The sequence below is a fragment of the Coregonus lavaretus genome (genome assembly GCF_964263955.1).
Source record: "Coregonus lavaretus genome assembly, chromosome: 27".
In the NCBI taxonomy this organism is placed as follows: Eukaryota; Metazoa; Chordata; class Actinopteri; order Salmoniformes; family Salmonidae; genus Coregonus; species Coregonus lavaretus.
The window spans coordinates 17,855,931-17,874,493 of record NC_140014.1 but is presented as its reverse complement, the minus strand read 5'-3'; the positions used below and the strand labels follow the sequence as shown (position 1 = coordinate 17,874,493).

The 18,563-nt window shown below is 40.9% G+C and overlaps 3 protein-coding genes across 4 annotated transcripts; 1 reads left to right on the top strand and 2 right to left on the bottom strand.

Moving 5' to 3' along the window:
* Window positions 1-64: 64 nt before the first annotated feature.
* On the bottom strand, window positions 65-5,794 carry LOC311102795 (transmembrane protein 50A-like). Its single transcript, XM_084144209.1, has 7 exons — window positions 5,679-5,794; window positions 2,243-2,353; window positions 2,033-2,145; window positions 1,856-1,923; window positions 785-877; window positions 599-659; window positions 65-483 (listed from the first exon to the last, which is right to left on the bottom strand). The coding sequence occupies exons 2-7, from the start codon at window positions 2,342-2,344 to the stop codon at window positions 438-440; spliced, it is 483 nt and encodes a 160-aa protein (XP_084000335.1). The 5' UTR covers window positions 2,345-2,353; window positions 5,679-5,794; the 3' UTR covers window positions 65-437.
* A 750-nt stretch (window positions 5,795-6,544) lies between these two features.
* On the bottom strand, window positions 6,545-9,969 carry LOC311103041 (glutathione S-transferase 3, mitochondrial-like). The gene is made up of 4 exons (XM_084144533.1): window positions 9,743-9,969; window positions 9,012-9,134; window positions 7,376-7,448; window positions 6,545-6,992 (listed from the first exon to the last, which is right to left on the bottom strand). The coding sequence occupies exons 1-4, from the start codon at window positions 9,866-9,868 to the stop codon at window positions 6,892-6,894; spliced, it is 423 nt and encodes a 140-aa protein (XP_084000659.1). The 5' UTR covers window positions 9,869-9,969; the 3' UTR covers window positions 6,545-6,891.
* Window positions 9,970-12,051: 2,082 nt separating this feature from the next.
* rsrp1 (arginine/serine-rich protein 1) lies at window positions 12,052-15,353 on the top strand. Of its 2 annotated transcripts, none has more exons than XR_014610057.1 (5): window positions 12,052-12,293; window positions 12,743-13,337; window positions 13,447-14,088; window positions 14,308-14,827; window positions 14,960-15,353. XR_014610057.1 is itself a non-coding variant. In XM_084144532.1 (5 exons), exons 2-5 carry the CDS (start codon window positions 12,743-12,745, stop codon window positions 15,116-15,118), a joined length of 1,023 nt encoding a protein of 340 aa, XP_084000658.1. In that variant the 5' UTR covers window positions 12,052-12,293; the 3' UTR covers window positions 15,119-15,353. The 2 variants fall into 2 exon arrangements, 1 of the variants encoding a protein (XP_084000658.1); XM_084144532.1 differs by having other exon boundaries at window positions 13,447-13,631; window positions 14,744-14,827.
* Window positions 15,354-18,563: the final 3,210 nt, after the last annotated feature.

The window sequence follows — 18,563 nt, the reverse complement described above, 5'->3', positions numbered from 1 at the left end:
CCCGGATGCATGTCCTCATCAGAAAGCAAAATATTTGAAAACATATCATTAGTGCACAAATGTGTATTGTAAAAACAAATCTGCTCATTTATTCTGTTTTGTAAGGTTTCCAAGATAAATAATGGAAGGTGGTCAATTATTGTAACAGAATGGCTCCACACATTTGGAGTGAAAAGACACCTAGATCCCATTACAAGAATTCAAAAGAAAAGAACATTGGATTAAAAGATGATAAATTGCAAATTATGCTTTAGTAAAATGTACATTTGTACAGCAACAACAAACCTACTTGTAAATTAAACAAGTTAATCTAAAAAGCAAAATAAAAGTCATTATATAATGTGTATATTTTCTAATGCTTGAAAGACAGTAGTGTTCTGACAGACTGGAGCATACACTACTGTCTCATACAACAAGAGAACAGTAGACAGAAACCATTACTGCCACAAGTCTTCAGTGCGTCCAAACTTAAACACCAAGCCCCTGGAGGAAAAGAGTGGGGGTTAATTTAGAGAAAATAATCATCGTAGATATGGTATTATAGATAACAGAAAATACAATTTACTTAAGGTCAAACAAAGAACTTAAGAATACTTACCCAAAGAAAATGAATGCATTTTGGAAGAAAACAGCAATACCAGGATACACAATAGGTTTCTCTGTAAACATAATAAAATACCTTTATAATTATTTATGTTTTGCACAATGACTGCTCAATGTCGATGAGCTATTTGTTTGGGGTACATAACAATAAGCACATGCTGAGTGGGCATGCTGGACTTACTGGGCACTACGAAGCCTCCAAACAGGATCCACATGGAAGCAATGAGAGAGCCGAACGCCAGCATGAAGCCAATGAAGAGCCACACACGACCTCCTGCAATCAGTGATACAAAGAGGTGGGAGGGATTCATTAGGGTCTGAAGCGCTATCTTTTATTTCAACTGTATGTGGGTGGGTGTATACGGTGCCTTGCAAAAGTATTCATCCCCCTTAGCGTTTTTCCTATTTTGTTGCATTACAACCTGTAATTTAAATTGATTTTTATTTGGATTTCATGTAATGGACATACACAAAATAGTCGAAATTGGTGAAGTGAAATGAAAAAAATAACTTGTTTCAAAAAATTCTAAAAAATAAATAATGGAAAAGTGGTGCTGAATAGTACACAGTGAATGGAATAGTACACAGTGTTGTACGAAATCTTCAGTTTCTTGGCAATTTCTCGCATGGAATAGCATTCATTTCTCAGAAGAAGAATAGACTGACGAGTTTCAGAAGAAAGTTATTTGTTTCTGGCCATTTTGAGCCTGTAATCGAACCCACAATTGCTGATGCTCCAGATACTCAACTAGTCTCAAGAAGGCCAGTTTTATTGCTTCTTTAATCAGCACAACAGTTTTCAGCTGTGCTAACATAATTGCAAAAGGGTTTTCTAATGATCAATTAGCCTTTTAAAACGATAAACTTAGATTAGCAAACACAACGTGCCATTTGACTAGTTATGCACGCTCAAGTTCTGTTTTTTTGTCTTATTTCTTGTTTGTTTCACATAAAAAAAATAGCATCTTCAAAGTGGTAGGCATGTTGTGTAAATCAAATGATACAAACCCTCAAAAAATCCATTTTAATTCCAGGTTATAACGCAACAAAATAGGAAAAAATGCCAAGGGGGGTGAATACTTTCGCAAGCCACTGTATCTCTCTGTGTGTATTCTTACAGTAAGAAGTCAAAAACTGGGCCACAAAAGTCCCCCAAAACACAGAATTAGGTCAATAATTTTACTGCAGAGGTCAAAATAATACAAGCTGCATTTAAGGCCAAATCCTAATTTCCATTCTCTCATACACATACCTGTCTGCCCAATGCAACCTTCACTGTAGCTGTCCCCTCTCACCTGGCCATTCGAGACAGCATTGATCCTAGATGGGTACCAAAGACAAAAGGAAGATTTGAACAGACTGAGTTCCTGAATTAAAATGGGACTGACCCCAACCCTGGTAGACACATTCACAACACAGCATGACTTACATGAGAAAAGCCACAGTAGCGATGACTCCACAAGTGTGATAGGCGTGATGGAAGGTCGCCTCATCTGGATATTTAACAGCTGCATCAATGATTATCCACCAACCAGTGAAAAACTGCAAGAATATGGATTAAGATTTAGGCAATATGCCGCCACCTTTTTCACTTTCAGTGATCTAAAGTTGGCAAATGTTATTGTAGAGTAGAACCTACCAGGACTCCAGCACCTATAGATGCAATAGTGTTTCGCCTCTCTCCCCAGTCCACATTGCACTCGCAGTCTCCGCACCGGATGCTTTCCAAAAACCCTGACATGGTTCTGAGCTGAAAAGTGAAGGGAAAAGGAGCTGGGTTAAAGAGTAAAAGACACATGCAGGAATGGAGTTGACTATTACAGCTAGGTAGCTAATTAAAGTTCATGTATAATGCATGCACAATGTATAAATTAACTTTTTCAATCAAACCCAACAAAATATCCTAAACTCTGATCAAGCTACTGCTAAAATGTTGCACAGACACTAGTTTGTGAGATGACAGATGCCAGGCACCTACTCTATGCATACAGAGTAAAGGTCTTCAAAACAAATAAAATCCCAATAAAATAATGAAACGGTTTCAGAGAGGATAAATCAACTAAAAGGATCACACGTTGGACCCATTCCGAAATCTATTCGTGGCTTTCCCACCCGACCAGATATGAATAAAAAATAAACGGAGACCTTTTCCCAATGGACCTGAGGACAGTCAGACCCGATCCAAAAAGGCCTGTGGAAAAACAGTCCCAAACAGACCCGTGCCGGTTCGGATCCGAAGACCAGTTCAGATCCGAGAGTAGAAGGAAACCTCAGACGGCACTATCAATTACATGTCCTTAAACTGCCAATAACACATTACAAAAAACTATTTGTGACGTTTCGATGCGTAGCAAATTCAAAACTTTATAGCCTATTGTTTTATTGGTTTTTACTTTCCTAAAACAAAAATGGTCTACCTTACGGTTCAGCTCTCCGAGATTTGAGCGCTAAATGCATCCGGGCATTGCATGCATACAGGCCTATCGGCCTAGGCATCCACTGTATGATACTAATATTTAAAATATAAATATAAAGGAAGAGAAGCTTAGGCCTAGCCATAGAGAAAGATAAGGCATGCCAGCGCCATGTTCCCGACACCAACATGCATTCTTTATCCTTGTCAGATAGGCTACTACTGCTATACAGATATAGGCGTACATTAGGAGGCTAATTCGTAAATGTTCCATCATAATGTTTTATAAAGATAAGCATTATATTGTTAGATTAAAGGAGTAACTCTGGTAGGCCTAAAACATTCTTCCTCACCTCAAGTTCAACTGTCAGAGTCAGTTGGAGCGCCGGTGCACACTGCCTTCAAAGGCCTGCAGTAGCCTAGCTAAACCTAATAATATCCATACCACACCTTCACAAAAGTTTCTTAGCTTTATTAGGGTAATATCAAAAGTAAGTAAAGCCATTGATTATAGGGAAAATACACAGGTTATTATATTGCGGCATTAAATTAAGTTTTGCATCTCGCCCTCTTTGCTTTTTCCTTTTTATTGTTTGAGTGCAAGTAACCCTATAGTAGGCCTACCTGTAATTATATTATATTGCGGCAAAAACATTACAGTTGGAACTTAATTTGGCCAAAGAAAATGGCTCAACAGAAACAAACAAAACACTTGTTGCATATTTTAAAGAACTGGTTTAAACCTTCAAACGTTTTGAACAGGCTAGGCCTATAATTGCATCAATTACCAAAGGCAAGTTCCAACTGTATGCCTACCCAACAAATGACAGAAATAGGATAATTATATTAATTTCACAACAGGCCTACTTTTAACTTATCTTTAAATTAAATTAAAAAAGACAGTTCGAACTTAATTTAGCCAGCGAAAATGTCAAAACAAAATGAAACAACTATTTTTGCATATTTAAATAACTGGTTTAGGTGTGTAAATAGGCCTAAAATAATAATGGCATACTATTATTATAATAATAATAATAATAAATAACGAATATAAATAAAAGTTAGAACATTGCATCAAACCTGAATAGCGAGTTGCACACAGTACATTTGGCCACACAGACGTTCTCCTCATCTTTGTCCACTACAATATTAAAACTTGTCCCCTTTTCACTATACTCTTTATCCTCTAACTTGTATTTTACTTCAATGCCTCCATATTCGCAATCAACAGTAGCCTAGGCCAAGGCTCCTTTCACTTGCTCCCCCTCTCTCTTCACCAGCAGGCCACGTGAAGTGAGTGGCAGGAACCAGTTTCAGCTGGACTTAAGTTTTACTTTTATTGAGTTTCAATTGGCTGACACAGATAGCAAGCTTGCTCAGTTCTCATCACCTCCACAAATTAAATTAACAGAGGAAGGATCCAAATCGGGTCCAGTCGGTAAATCCATTTTACCTAGACCAGTGCTAATTATATCAGACCCGACTCAGATCCGAGACAAAAATCTCAATGTAGGACTCAGACCCGCTCCCGGGTCGTTTCTCGGAATTCCGGGTCTGTTGGACCCTTGAAGACCTATAATAGAGAAATAGTAATGGCGTCTTTTTGTAGGCACCAACTCCGCCATGGTTCGTTGGACCAAGCCTATGGAGAAAATGAATGGCGTTTTTGGATAAACGCCCAAAATAAGGTCTGCGGTAAACACAGGTTTAGGAGATCTTATACGTTTTGTTCTACGAGATAATATTCATCAGCTAACGTCACTTTGTGTGTATTTTGAAGAATGTATGTACTTTATAAAAGCATATAAAGGCTTCATAATTCATAAAGGACATGTTAACTTACTGCTGTTATCTCAGATAACAAAACGTATAAGATCTCCTAAGCCTGTGTTAACCTCGGACCTTATTTTCGGCGTTTATTACTAAACCCTATTCTTTCGCCATTCATTTTTCTCATAGGGATGGCTGAACGAACCAGAGACAACTCGTTTCCGGGTTTTAGGACTACAAGCAGAGTAGTATACCGCATAGTTTCATGGGACATGTAGTCTAGCTGTATTTACAACAAGTATCCAACAGCTTTGAACTGCGACAGAGGAAACGATTGTTAAATTGGCAAGTGTCTGCTATCGGTCCTTTCTTATTTGGATTCCTCGGGACGTCCCAACTCTGAGGTTAGGGTTTAGGAAGAGACGTCCCAAGGATCCCGCCTCAGTATACCTGCGCTTTCAGTGCTAAGGATTCACCTATTTAAACACCCCATACATGCTTTTTACCCCTATCCGTATGTGTTAAGTCAGTTCGATCTGAGTTAACGAAGAACAATGGTGATGCTCTCAAGCGCATAAGCCCTCAAACAAAAGAATCAACAACCACCCGAACAAACGTATTTGTCAGGAATCACACTGATTATGATAACTTACGTGTATATATATCGATAGCTAATTATTGTTTAAAATAAATCGATACTGCGCCATCCCCATGTGTGAGTTTGATCGCAGTCCATTGTTCAAAGCATTTGGGAGCACCAGCCATTCCTTGAAGGATCCTTCGTGTTGGACGCACCGCACGACCCAGTAGCTCAAAATGCAACAATATCTCAACGGCAATAACAAACAAACATTAGAAATGATGCTGTCACCTAATATTCAGAGTTAATTACCTTTTCTTTTTGGTGTTCGTTATGGACCCCCTAGACGCCGTTTATTAGCCTACTTTGCTTCTGAGAGAGCTGAGCCACGCGCCTGCTCAGTTCAACGCCTCTTTGATGTTGGAGGCGCCAATGGCAGCATCAGTTCCGCATTTGTGTAGATCGGCACAGTACAGTACTCACCATAGACTGTTCCATGTGCATCAATTCACTAGATTAAATACCATACTTAAATAATACGTACGTTTTAATTGCAATATTTTATAATAGCATTTTGAAAAGAGAATTTATGGAGCTGTGTGAAGTCAGGAGAATCACTATGGGCCAGTGGTCATACAGTGTAAACTACTGTACCCATTCACTGTCTGCATCTCACTGGCATAGTAGGTGGGAAACCATTGGTTGGAGGATTGTTTCATGACCTAGTTTGAGAAGTTTGATGTGCATTTGTCCCAATTTACATGAGACAGTCACATGAGAGATTACAAGTGTCATATGACTTGTCTTCTATTCTTCTTTATTCCTCTACCCCCTTTGGAAAAATATACAGTCCAAGTCAAAAGTTTGGACACACCTACTCATTCAAGAATGCCAAGCGTGTGCAAAGCTGTCATCAAGGCAAAGGGTGGCTATTTGAAGAATCTCAAATATAACATATTTTGATTTGTTTAACACTTGTTTGGTTACTACATGATTCCATATGTGTTATTTCATAGTTTTGATGTCTTCACTATTATTCTACAATTTGGAAAATAGTAAAAATAAAGAAAAACCCTTGAATGAGTAGGTGTTCTAAAACGATTACTGGTACTGTATATCATGACTAGAGCGTCAGAATGTATAGCATGCTTGAATATGATATAAATAACTTTTCTGACAATGTTTACATTCATCTTTATTAACATCATGTTGACAGTACATGGGAATGGAAGGTTAAAACAAATGCCTGATAATCGTATAAAAAAGACAAATCACAATCAATGGTCCTTACAGTATCAACTAACAAAACTAAATTGTATTGCAGTAACACATAGGCCTATAGTTGTTTTCACATTGGTAAGATCACAGCAATTAAAGAATATCATAATTGAAAAGAATATCATATTGTTCAGCTACATGATATCGTAGCTGTTTGAATAACAGGCACAAGCCACTGTAAGAGATACACTTAGTAGAAAGGGTGAATATGGAATGGAAACCAGCTGGCTCAAAATATTTCAGGCAATTACAAGATTCTAAGCAGCTGCAAAGCCACTGAGATGGAGAGAATGATGACTCCAAAATACCCAATGTACCCATAGGCACCCTTCATTCTCTTGGCTGGATCTGAGGAGGAAAGAGACTTATTCGAGTTTAAAGCGGTTTATAAAATGCTGATTAAGAGTGTGATTCTTCCAATTATGATATCATACCATTTTGCAGAATGAGGGGATATTTCAGCAATCAAACTTTTTGCATTACATTTTCATAAAATACAGCTGTAGTACTTTTCATAATGGTATACCATTGTTTGCAATAACAATAACATTCAAATATGGCTGAAATACTTAGTAAAGTTGCTAAAAAAGCATATCAACTCTAGAAGGAGTGCCTTGGGAGTCCAACCGTTTTCACTCATGCCCTGTGACTCGGAAACTGTCTCAAAAGTAATAAACAAAGAGAGGTGTTGATGTCATGATGTGCAATCTCATTACAAGAGATTGTCTTACCTCCAGTGTAGTAACCCCAGGCATAGGAGAACCTGCTGGTGACCCAGATGGCTCCCAGCACAGTTGCAGAAGTCTGAGAGGTGGGGGGATGAGTGATTGGGTAACAGAAGAAGGGGAAACACAGAGTGAGGGAAGTAGGACAGAGAGCAATAGTCAGTAAACTGTCAAATTGAGAAGATGCTGAATCGCCAGTGAGATGTGGCCCTTATTGGTATGTGCTGTTGTTGGGTGTGTAAAGAGGACAGATCAATGCAACACAGAAAGGGCTGTCAATTATCATCCAGAGGACATGGTATGCCACTCCCACAGCCACGTTGGTTACTTATGTGTATAGACATTATGGACAGTATATGAATGGAAAAGGTGTGTACAGCAGTAGTTATATAGGATGAGCCATGGCTAGAATACAGCATATACATATGAAGTGGGTAAAACAGTATGTAAACATTATTCAAGTGACCAGTGTACAATGACTATGTATATAGGGCAGCAGTCTCTAAGGTGCAGGGCAGGGTAATGGGCCGAGGCCGGCTAGTGGTGACTATTTAACAGTCTGATGCCCTGGAGATGGAAGCTGTTTTTCAGTCTCTCTGTCCCAGCTTCGATGCACCTGTACTGTCTCCGCCTTCTAGATGGTAGCGGGGTGATCAGGCCGTGGCTCGGGTGGCTGAGGTCCTTGATGATCTTCTTGGCCTTCCACGCTCTGGAGAGCACTGCGGTTGCGGAAGGTGCAATTGCCGTACCTGGCAGTAATAGAGCCTGACAGGATGCTCTCAATGGAGCATCTGTAGACATTTGTGAGGGTCTTAGGGGCCAAGACAAATGTCTTCAGCTTCCTGAGGTTGAAGAGGCACTGTTGCACCTTCTTCACCACACTGTCTGTGTGGATGGACCATTTCAGGTTGTCCGTGATGTGTCAGCCGAGGAACTTGAAGCTTTTCACCCTCTCGACTGCGACCCCGTCGACATGGATGGGGTCCACAATCAGCTCCTTTCGTTTTGTTGACGTTGAGGGAGAGTTTATTTTCCTGGCACCACTCCGCCAGTTCCCTCACCTCCTCCCTGTAGGTTGTCTCATCGTTGTTGGTAATCAGGCCTACCACTGTTGTATCATCGCAAACTTGATGATTGAGTTGGAGACATGCATGGCCACGCAGTCATGGGTGAACAGGGAGGGAATACATAACAATAAAAGGTAATATTTTTTTTAAAAGTTAAATGCCAAATCTTTATGACTAGGCCCACAGAGATCCTATTGAATTAATTGGGATTCTGCGTGTAATTTGATGATTAAGCACGTGCACACATAGGAGGTCCCGTACTGGGAAGAAATTACATCTACTTTCACCCCTGCTTATTATCAGAAAATGTCACTGTAGTGATAAACCTTCCATTAGAAGCAGTAATACCTATCAGTATTTACACAGGAATAAGGTCAATAGTGCACTGTGTGTGAGTTGACAAAATAATGATATTCAACTAGGTAGAGATGCTCTGTGAGGCATTAGCATGCAAAATGTGAGACACGTTTCTGAAAGTGTATGTGAAAGAGCCAGTCATAAAATGCAAAAAGAACCAATGTGTGTGGCAGTGTAAGTGATGTAACCTGGTAATGTTGGTTAATGTGGATACGTACTGGATAGACAAGAGCTGCAATGGTCTGGAACACAAGCCACTGAGGGTACACCTCTAGTGTGTTCTGGTGGGCCCTCTGGATGCAGTTGAACACCTGCTCCTTGTCACTGTACATGGTAGGGTACTGCCCAGGGGAGGAGAAAAAAAGACAGTGAGATGTACCATATTTTCTCTAAGCTCCTTTCTGTACCAGCAATTAGGGATAGCATAGTAGATGTGTACCACAACTGCATAATCATCGTTAGGATCAAGTTGTGGTGCATTAGGGCCAGGTTCTTAAAGACAAGATTCCTAATATTTGACATAAGGGGAAACAAATTAACATATAGCTATACCACATGCATCATTTACATTTTAAGTCATTTAGCAGACGCTCTTATCCAGGGCGACTTACTGGAGCAATTAGGGTTAAGTGCCTTGCTCAAGGGCACATCGACAGATTTTTCACCTAGTCGGCTCGGGGATTAGAACCAGCGACCTTTCGGTTACTGGCACAACGCTCTTAAGTACATAGCACCATTCAAGTCTAGTCATGTCTAGCCAAGGCAAGAAGTGACTGACTGACATTGCATGAAGCTCCCAATTAGAGCATGATTGGAATTCGTTTACGTAAACTCGGATCAGAAGGCTATGTTCCAGACGGATTACTGGGCGAAAATATACGTATCTAGCACTGCAGCGCAGTTATTCAATTTTTTGCATCATCACTTGACAGTAACATTATTTACTTACCTTCACATCGTATTTCTTTCTGGCAGCGCCAACCTTAACACCGAGATAAGTCAACATGATCCAGCTGTAAAAGTATGTAAATATGACATATCCGAAGCTTGAAGGCACCAACTCTAGAATTTCCATTGCAAAATAATACAGTAAAATCCCAACTAATTTTTTATTAGCGAATAACCTCCGTGTGTAAACAGCGTTTCCGTGCAAGTCCGAACTACAGAACGTTCTTCTTCTGTGGGTTTTATGGCGAACTACATCCAAAAGTTGTATTGCCGCCACCAACTGGACGGTTTGAAACCAACAACAACAACCAAAATCCATACTTAATAGTGATTCTAACAATCCACCGTAATAAAAATAGTACATTGCCTAAACAAACAAAACTCCCACTTCCTCCTTCTTTTAGTTCTCCATATCTCCCTTCTCGGGCTCTAGGACTTGAGAAGGTGGTACGGCTTTTGCTAATATTCCATGTAACTCCTTTGCTGTGAAATCTTTCAGCCCCAAGAACCGCTCCGCCGCAATCACAATGATTTCAATCTTCCTAGATCTTTTCTCCACCTTGGCAGTGCCATTTATCACCATTGCGATAAAGGCCACAAAGTCCACCTTTTTAACCTTTAAAATGTCAGGATCCTCTTGGTGTAAATATCAGGCCTATCCACTACCATGGACTATTCTGGTGCAACATTCAAACCCTCAACCCTTTTCACAGCTTCTGCATATGAAATACTCTGTACAACCCTGACTTTGGCCACCTTGTTATCTTTTACCCTTGTGGGGCATTCAGAAGACGTGGCTTCATGATTCCCACCGCAATTACATGTCACATTTTCTTCACCTTTATAACACATAATATGATATTTTCCACATCTTGTACATCTCGGCTTCTCCCTTCTGCAAACACTTTCTACATGACAAAAAGCTTTAAAATGTTCAAACTGCATTGTTCTTTGGATAAATGCTCTAACTCTGTAGTTAATATACCCTAACCGCACTTCATTAGGGAGAGCTCCATTTCAAAAAACAAAAGAACAGAAACTCTTCACTTTTCCCCTATTCACCACTCGATTCATCCAACGTGCTTCAATCACTCCAGGAATATTTTTCCTCTCTTCCTAATCAACTTCCCATGAAACGCCAGATATAACCCCCTTAACGGGTGCCCTGTTCCGAAGCGACACACACAACACTTCAAACTTATCAACTCGATTAAGACACAACGCACGTTCCTTCTGATCCGCAGAATCACAAAAAAAATCAACCCAGCACTCTCCACCAGTTTGGATAACTCAAATGGTTTTTTCTTCAAGATTGGTACTCTGCTCAGCTGCTCCTTATTAACAAACCGTACTCCTACAAGATACGAAGGGTCATTATCATCACTGTACCCTACTTTGCTCCGCTTTCCATTCTTTTGAACAATACTCCAATTCTCCTTGATTCATTTACATTTACGTCATTTAGCAGACGCTCTTATCCAGAGCGACTTACAAATTGGTGCATTCACCTTATAGCCAGTGGGATAACCACTTTACAATATGTTTTTTTTTTGTGGGGGTGGGGTAAGGGGGGGTAGAAGGATTACTTTATCCTATCCCAGGTATTCCTTAAAGAGGTTGGGTTTCAAGTGTCTCCGGAAGGAGGTGAGTGACTCTACCGCCATTGTATTCAGATTCCAATTCATAATCCGCTTCCGCCAATTTCCGTGAATCTGTTTCGTCTCGGAACTACAGAACACGGAAATGTCCGATTTGTTAAGTGGTTGAACGCGGCACGCCTATAACTACAACCAGTTAGCAAGTCGGACATTTCCGAATTTCCTAGTTCCGACTAGTATGTAAACGCAGCATAAATATAGTTCGTTTACGATGAAGTTACATATTATGCTGTTCTCTCGCGATATATTATTTTCTCGCGTTGTGTTTAGTACATTTACATTTCATTTTAGTCATTTAGCAGACGCTCTTATCCAGAGCGACTTATAGGAGCAATTAGGGTTAAGTGCCTTGCTCAAGGGACAGTCTACTGAGTCATACTGCTTGTATGGTTTGCTTGCCAGTAAACTCAGCCCAAACAATGTCTATGTTTTAATGCAACTCCGGTGTATCGAAGATACACTTTGGTTGTAAACCACATAGCACTGGGAACGACTTTCTGATTTAATAATAAACTGTCCAGCTCGCTGTCCTGTGGAAAGAACATAGAATATGCGCAGTGTCTGTAGCAAACTGAACCTCGTGAACAAGCGGAATGTTTTGAAGGGGAGGGGTTGGAATTTTCCAGAGCGACACTCGATGACGTAGGCTCTTGGCATTTTGTGTGGCTAGCAGCAGATTTATTTCAGCAGTTGATACTAAACTAGCTAGTTTAAAACCCGACGTTTCCATCTAAGTTTAATATTTTGCAAGGTTTCTCTCCGAATATTATATTGAAACATTTACATTTAATCTCGAAATTGATTGAATTTCATTACATTATCTAGTTTACTAGCAGAATCGGATTCCTAGCGCCGCGGCCGAGTCGACTGACGTACGTTAGCTAGCATTATACAGTAAGTAATGCGGTTAAGCTACAATTAGACTATACAATACTGTAAAGACCATATTCAGTAATTGTCATCATAGGAAGTTTACAACAACGTCTAGTTAACTACTAGCTAGCTAATTCTTGTTCGAAGCACTGCTAGTTTAGTAGCAAGACACAGTGGTAGCTATAGCTAACGTTAGTGCTTCCTATCTGGAATTTTCCACCGTGACGGACTAGCTAGGCCTACTCGCAACAGTTGTCAGTATAGTTACGCAATTTTTGTACGAGGTGTATCAAGTCATAATTATACCATTTCAGGCTGACCCTATTTAAAAACATTGAGACAAGTTACACAAGACGCATGTTTATCGTAACTAGATATCTAACAATTTTACACCATTTTGTTTCTGTTTAATAGGCCAACTCCTTCCAAAATAGGTAGTTATTTACTTTTATTGTATGTTTTTATTATAGATGCACACCAAGAAGACCGAAGGGAAGGATTCACATGCTGAAATGGCCCAGGCCCCTCTGAATGAAGGGATAAGCTTGATCTTTGACCAGGATGCCCAATCCAGCTCTCCCTCTTCCCCTCCCCGTTCTCGTTACCCCTCTAGAAGTAGTCATAACAGTAGCCATTCCTCTGGCTCTAGACGACAAGTTAAACGAAATGATGCTTGTAGGGGACGTCACAGGTCCAGATCATCCCACTCCTCCAACGGCAGCCCTCGGACCCGTCCCAGGTCCCGATCACACCCGCGCTGCCACAGAGCCTCCTCCAGCTCACGTTGCTGCCGTCAACACCGACAGGCCCACGGACATAGGCGCCACTGCTCACCACCACGCTGTTACAGGGCCCACTCTCGCTCCTACAGCCCCTCTTCTTCCCCAGACAGGTCACACCGTCTGAGCCACAGGTCCCGCTCCAGGTCAGCCAGCCGGAGGAGGGTTTCTGTGGGCAGGTACAAGTGCAGGTTTTCTGGATCACCCTACAGAAGCCACAAGACCTACACGAGCCGCTCCAGATCCAGATCTTCAGGACGCTCAGTTGTCAGCCTCAGCATAGAGGGTAAGGCTTATATTTATATCTATACTTTTCATTTTGCTAGGAGTTAATGGATTTAAAAGCATTAGACCTCTTTGTGTTAATGTAAATATGTCCTGTATTCTTTCCTCAGAAAAGGGGGAACTCCTCAGGACTGCGAAAGCCAATGCCACCCAGGCACTGGGGGTGGAGCAGCTGGACCTTTCTGAGAGTGTGAAGCCCGTCCTGGAGGAGCAGCAAGTGAAAACCAGACCAGCCACACCAAAACCAGAGGAACGGGTGAGACCAGAGCCACTCCCTCAAAAGAGTCTATCACAGGTGGGTGTTCAGGGAGATTTGATCATGTTGAACATACCGTCTGTGAACATGACACACACAGAAGAAGCCTAGCAATTGAAATTGCTCATAGTTCAGCTGTTGACATTATAACCGCACTACCTAGGCCATTTTAAACCACAGTTTGGAGGTCTTTCCCTCCCATTTAGTCTGAACTTCAGGTCTTCTGATTCTGTCTTCTGTGAAACTGCTTGTCTGTTAACCTTGCACCCGTCAGAGAACACACATGCTCTGTTTGTTTGTATTTATTCCTGTTTTTGTAGATCACATGACAGTGGTCTTCACTCCATGGCCCCTTGGATTAGGAGAATAAGAGGGCAGTCATGTGACTTGGGTGATGTCATTGCGTTTGCGTGAAAAGGTTATCTGATGAATCTTGTCATGCTCACAATGCCAATACAAGTCCAGTAGCAGGGATGGATTGTTTTGTCCAGCAATGGTACACTTAAATTATCTCACTGACTTCATGGCTTACCAATTCAGTTTGTAATGTCCCAATTCATCACCTATGCTACTTTCTCTCACGTAGATGGATAGATACAATTCACAATTAAAACATACTGTTATACTGACAATACTCCACGTTGATACAAATACATTTTTAGAACTCTGAATATGTGTGTTTGCTTACAGTTGAAATGAGAACATTGTTATTTAGCAGAGTCTCCCTCCCACTCTCTGAAGAAGCACAGGCGTTTGGACTGCGTTATAGTGACTATTCCTGACGAGAACTTTAAACAGATGGCCACCTCCCTCCGTCCGTATGCCAAAGATAAGTTGGTGGTATACAAGTGGTGTTCTGGATGGGGTTTGGAAAACTGCATCATCATCATGCCACTCAGACAAGGGATTTTTCTTCCTATAGTTTTTTGTTTATGCTTAAAGCTACCCTTGTGAAAATCATGTAATGAACATATGCATAGCTTTGACATCAATGAGGGGTGCATGGGAACTGCAGTTTGTTGAAGCTATAGACCAAGTGCGCAATTGCTCATCTGGGAGACTGTATTGATTGTTGTGTGTTGACAGTGAGACCAGAAAACAGCTGATCTGATTTTTACTAAACTAAAATAATATTTGTTTACTCTTTGCAGCAGAGCAGTGACATAGAGCCTGAGGAGGATGCACCAACCCCTAATATGTCTCCCAAGAAAAAGATGATCTCATTCAGTATTCATGTAAGTGATGCAAGTATTTAGTTTAGCAGAAAACATGTATTTAAAAACGCCTCGAATTTTCCTTGACGTATTGGGCACCACACTTAAATTGTATTGGATTCTAATGTGATTCTCTTTATTTTGTTCACACAGAATTCAGTGGCCAAGCCCACAGCCATTGTTGCTTCCACCACATCAAAGGTAACACCCAGAGTGGAGAACTACACAACGAGCAGGAACCCGTTTGGTCACTGGGTCCCAGTCAGAAAAACGGTCCAATCCTCCTTTTCTCGCACTTCGTGCAAACATTAACTCTCCACATCTCGCTAATGTGTCAGAGTGCATGGACAATGTAAATACTGTATATAATTTGTACAGGGGGGTTTGGGCGATCTGATTTTATGGTAGATTATTTATTTCAGATTTAAAGTGAATTAAGTGGTTAGAACAGAATATTTCAGGTGGGGTTACTTTTTTTGTGGTGTCTAATGCTGATTAGGGAGTCAATAAAGACACTTACTTGAAATTAAATTCCTTGTTCATTGACTTTACTGTGTCCCCTCAGTCATTACTAGTATGGGAATTACTTTAAAATGTTGTGACGTTAGTCCCACGGGCAAAACATTTTAGTGGTCCCTTTCTTGGCGGTGGAGAGAGATTTGCAGCTCTGAAGCACATTTTCCCATGGGGTAGAGAGCATTTTGCAGTTTTAAAATGTATTTAATGCGATTCAACTCATTTTGCTGGAGAGAACTTGGAAGTTTTAAAGATAATTCCCTGCAGTTCTACACATTTTGCAATGGGATGGTGAACTTTTAGCAGTTTTAAAGCTCAACTGAAGGCAAATAATTTATTTGATAGAAAATTGCTTATGTGGCATCGATATTAGTCAAACATTTATTCTAGTGTCAAAATTGACTACAAAGTGTAAGTATCATCATTTTGGTCAAAGTCAGTGGTCCAAAACAGTTTTGTAATTGAGTTCGTCATGACTTGATGGTTTGGTTTTGATTTGGACAATTCTCACTTGCCCACTAACACTGGATACACAGCTGCGGTGACTGCGCTCTATCCAATACTACCTCAGAACACACACAGATCGGAGGAAGCGACACTGGCTTTGTTCCTATAGTGTATCATGGGGGACAAACATCAGTAACTGCCACATCGAACCACACCCTCAAGACTGAAATCTCGTTTTTCATAATGCGCAACAGAGAAACAGATTTGGTGCGTTCAGTCGCTCTTTAAAGCTAATTTCCTGCAGTTCTACACATTTTGCCATGACATATTTACATTTTAGTCATTTAGCAGACGCTCTTATCCTGAGCGACTTACAGTTAGTGAGTGCATACATTATTCAGTGGGGAGAACAAGTATTTGAAACACTACCGATTTTGCAGGTTTTCCTACTTACAAAGCATGTAGAGGTCTGTAATTTTTATCATAGGTACACTTCAACTGTGAGAGACTGAATCTAAAACAAAAATCCAGAAAATCACATTGTATGATTTTTAAGTAATTAATTTGCATTTTATTGCATGACATAAGTATTTGATACATCAGAAAAGCAGAACTTAATATTTGGTACAGAAACCTTTGTTTGCAATTATAGAGATCATATGTTTCCTGTTGGTCTTGACCAGGTTTGCACACCCTGCAGCAGGGATTTTGACCTCCAGGTCCTTCAGGTTTCGGGGCTGTTGCTGGGCAATACAGACTTTCAGCTCCCTCCAAATATTTTCTATTGGGTTCAGGTCTGGAGACTGGCTAGGCCACTCCAGGACCTTAAGATGCTTCTTACGGAGCCACTCCTTAGTTGCCCTGGCTGTGTGTTTCGGGTCTTTGTCATGCTGGAAGACCCAGCCACGACCCATCTTCAATGCTCTTACTGAGGGAAGGAGGTTGTTGGCCAAGATCTCGCGATACATGGCCCCATCCATCCTCCCCTCAATACGGTGCAGTCGTCCTGTCCCCTTTGCAGAAAAGCATCCCCAAAGAATGATGTTTCCACCTCCATGCTTCACGGTTGGGATGGTGTTCTTGGGGTTGCACTCATCCTTCTTCTTCCTCCAAACACGGCGAGTGGAGTTTAGACCAAAAAGCTCTATTTTTGTCTCATCAGACCACATGACCTTCTCCCATTCCTCCTCTGGATCATCCAGATGGTCATTGGCAAACTTCAGACGGGCCTGGACATGCGCTGGCTTGAGCAGGGGGACCTTGCGTGCGCTGCAGGATTTTAATCCATGACGGCGTAGTGTGTTACTAATGGTTTTCTTTGAGACTATGGTCCCAGCTCTCTTCAGGTCATTGACCAGGTCCTGCCGTGTAGTTCTGGGCTGATCCCTCACCTTCCTCATGATCATTGATGCCCCACGAGGTGAGATCTTGCATGGAGCCCCAGACCGAGGGTGATTGACCGTCATCTTGAACTTCTTCCATTTTCTAATAATTGCGCCAACAGTTGTTGCCTTCTCACCAAGCTGCTTGCCTATTGTCCTGTAGCCCATCCCAGCCTTGTGCAGGTCTACAATTTTATCCCTGATGTCCTTACACATCTCTCTGGTCTTGGCCATTGTGGAGAGGTTGGAGTCTGTTTGATTGAGTGTGTGGACAGGTGTCTTTTATACAGGTAACGAGTTCAAACAGGTGCAGTTAATACAGGTAATGAGTGGAGAACAGGAGGGCTTCTTAAAGAAAAACTAACAAGTCTGTGAGAGCCGGAATTCTTACTGGTTGGTAGGTGATCAAATACTTATGTCATGCAATAAAATGCAAATTAATTACTTAAAAATCATACAATGTGATTTTCTGGATTTTTGTTTTAGATTCCGTCTCTCACAGTTGAAGTGTACCTATGATAAAAATTACAGACCTCTACATGCTTTGTAAGTAGGAAAACCTGCAAAATCGGCAGTGTATCAAATACTTGTTCTCCCCACTGTATATATATTTTTTCATACTGGCCCTCCGTGGGAATCGAACCCACAACCCTGGCATTGCAAGTGCCAAGCTCTACCAACTGAGCTACATATATCTGAGTGAGTGAATAACAAAATCAATGGGGGCCCCCTGGAGGTCAGGCCCACTGGGCATGTGCCCGGTCAGGAATTTGGCCATGATTACTGCAAGGTTTAGGTAGCTGGCTAGACTAACCTAGCAGTCAATAAAATGTTAGCTGACATGGGGTAATTGAGAGTCTGTCAGTGACTGAAATAACAAGAGCAAATTGCTGATGCACTACCAAATTTCGAAATTGCACGTTGTGTATTCTACTATCCTAACTAACAGTAAGGTGAGACCAATGATGTATATAAACCGTGGATTGCTGATGCGATTTATTGGCCAATGAGAGGCTTTGAAGCCACTGGTCGGCCATATTGGCATTCAGAAAAGCAGTCCTCCACACAGGAATAAATGGAATTCTACTGTATTTCATTTAATTGTATTTACTGTACATTTAAGTATTTTTGTTGTTGTAGTAGAGATGATAACATTAGTAATTTAAAATAATTATACTTTTATTATACTTTTTTTGAATATTCGTTCATTTTTTATTTGTATGTTTAGGTCACATAATATAATTTTAAAGTATGCATTAAGGCAGGGGTGTCAAACTCATTCCATGGAGTATAGTGTCTGTGGGCTTTTGGTTTTTCCTTTCAATTAAGACCTAGACAACCATGTGAGGGGAGTTCTTTACTAATTAGTGACCTTAATTAATCAAGTACAGTGGAATGAGTTTGACTCGTGC

Coding starts and splice junctions, on each gene's coding strand:
- LOC311103041 (XM_084144533.1), bottom strand. CDS start 9,868: ATGGAAATTCTAGAGTTGGTGCCTTCAAGCTTCGGATATGTCATATTT. Junction 7,449..9,011: donor TTGCAGCTCTTGTCTATCCA/GTACGTATCCAC, acceptor CCCACCTCTCAG/ACTTCTGCAACTGTGCTGGG. Junction 6,993..7,375: donor CTGGGGTTACTACACTGGAG/GTAAGACAATCT, acceptor TTTCCTCCTCAG/ATCCAGCCAAGAGAATGAAG.
- rsrp1 (XM_084144532.1), top strand. CDS start 12,743: ATGCACACCAAGAAGACCGAAGGGAAGGATTCACATGCTGAAATGGCC. Junction 13,632..14,743: donor CTCAAAAGAGTCTATCACAG/GTGGGTGTTCAG, acceptor TACTCTTTGCAG/CAGAGCAGTGACATAGAGCC. Junction 14,828..14,959: donor TGATCTCATTCAGTATTCAT/GTAAGTGATGCA, acceptor TTGTTCACACAG/AATTCAGTGGCCAAGCCCAC.
- LOC311102795 (XM_084144209.1), bottom strand. CDS start 2,344: ATGTCAGGGTTTTTGGAAAGCATCCGGTGCGGAGACTGCGAGTGCAAT. Junction 660..784: donor TGGAGGCTTCGTAGTGCCCA/GTAAGTCCAGCA, acceptor TTATGTTTACAG/AGAAACCTATTGTGTATCCT. Junction 484..598: donor AATGCATTCATTTTCTTTGG/GTAAGTATTCTT, acceptor CTTTTCCTCCAG/GGGCTTGGTGTTTAAGTTTG.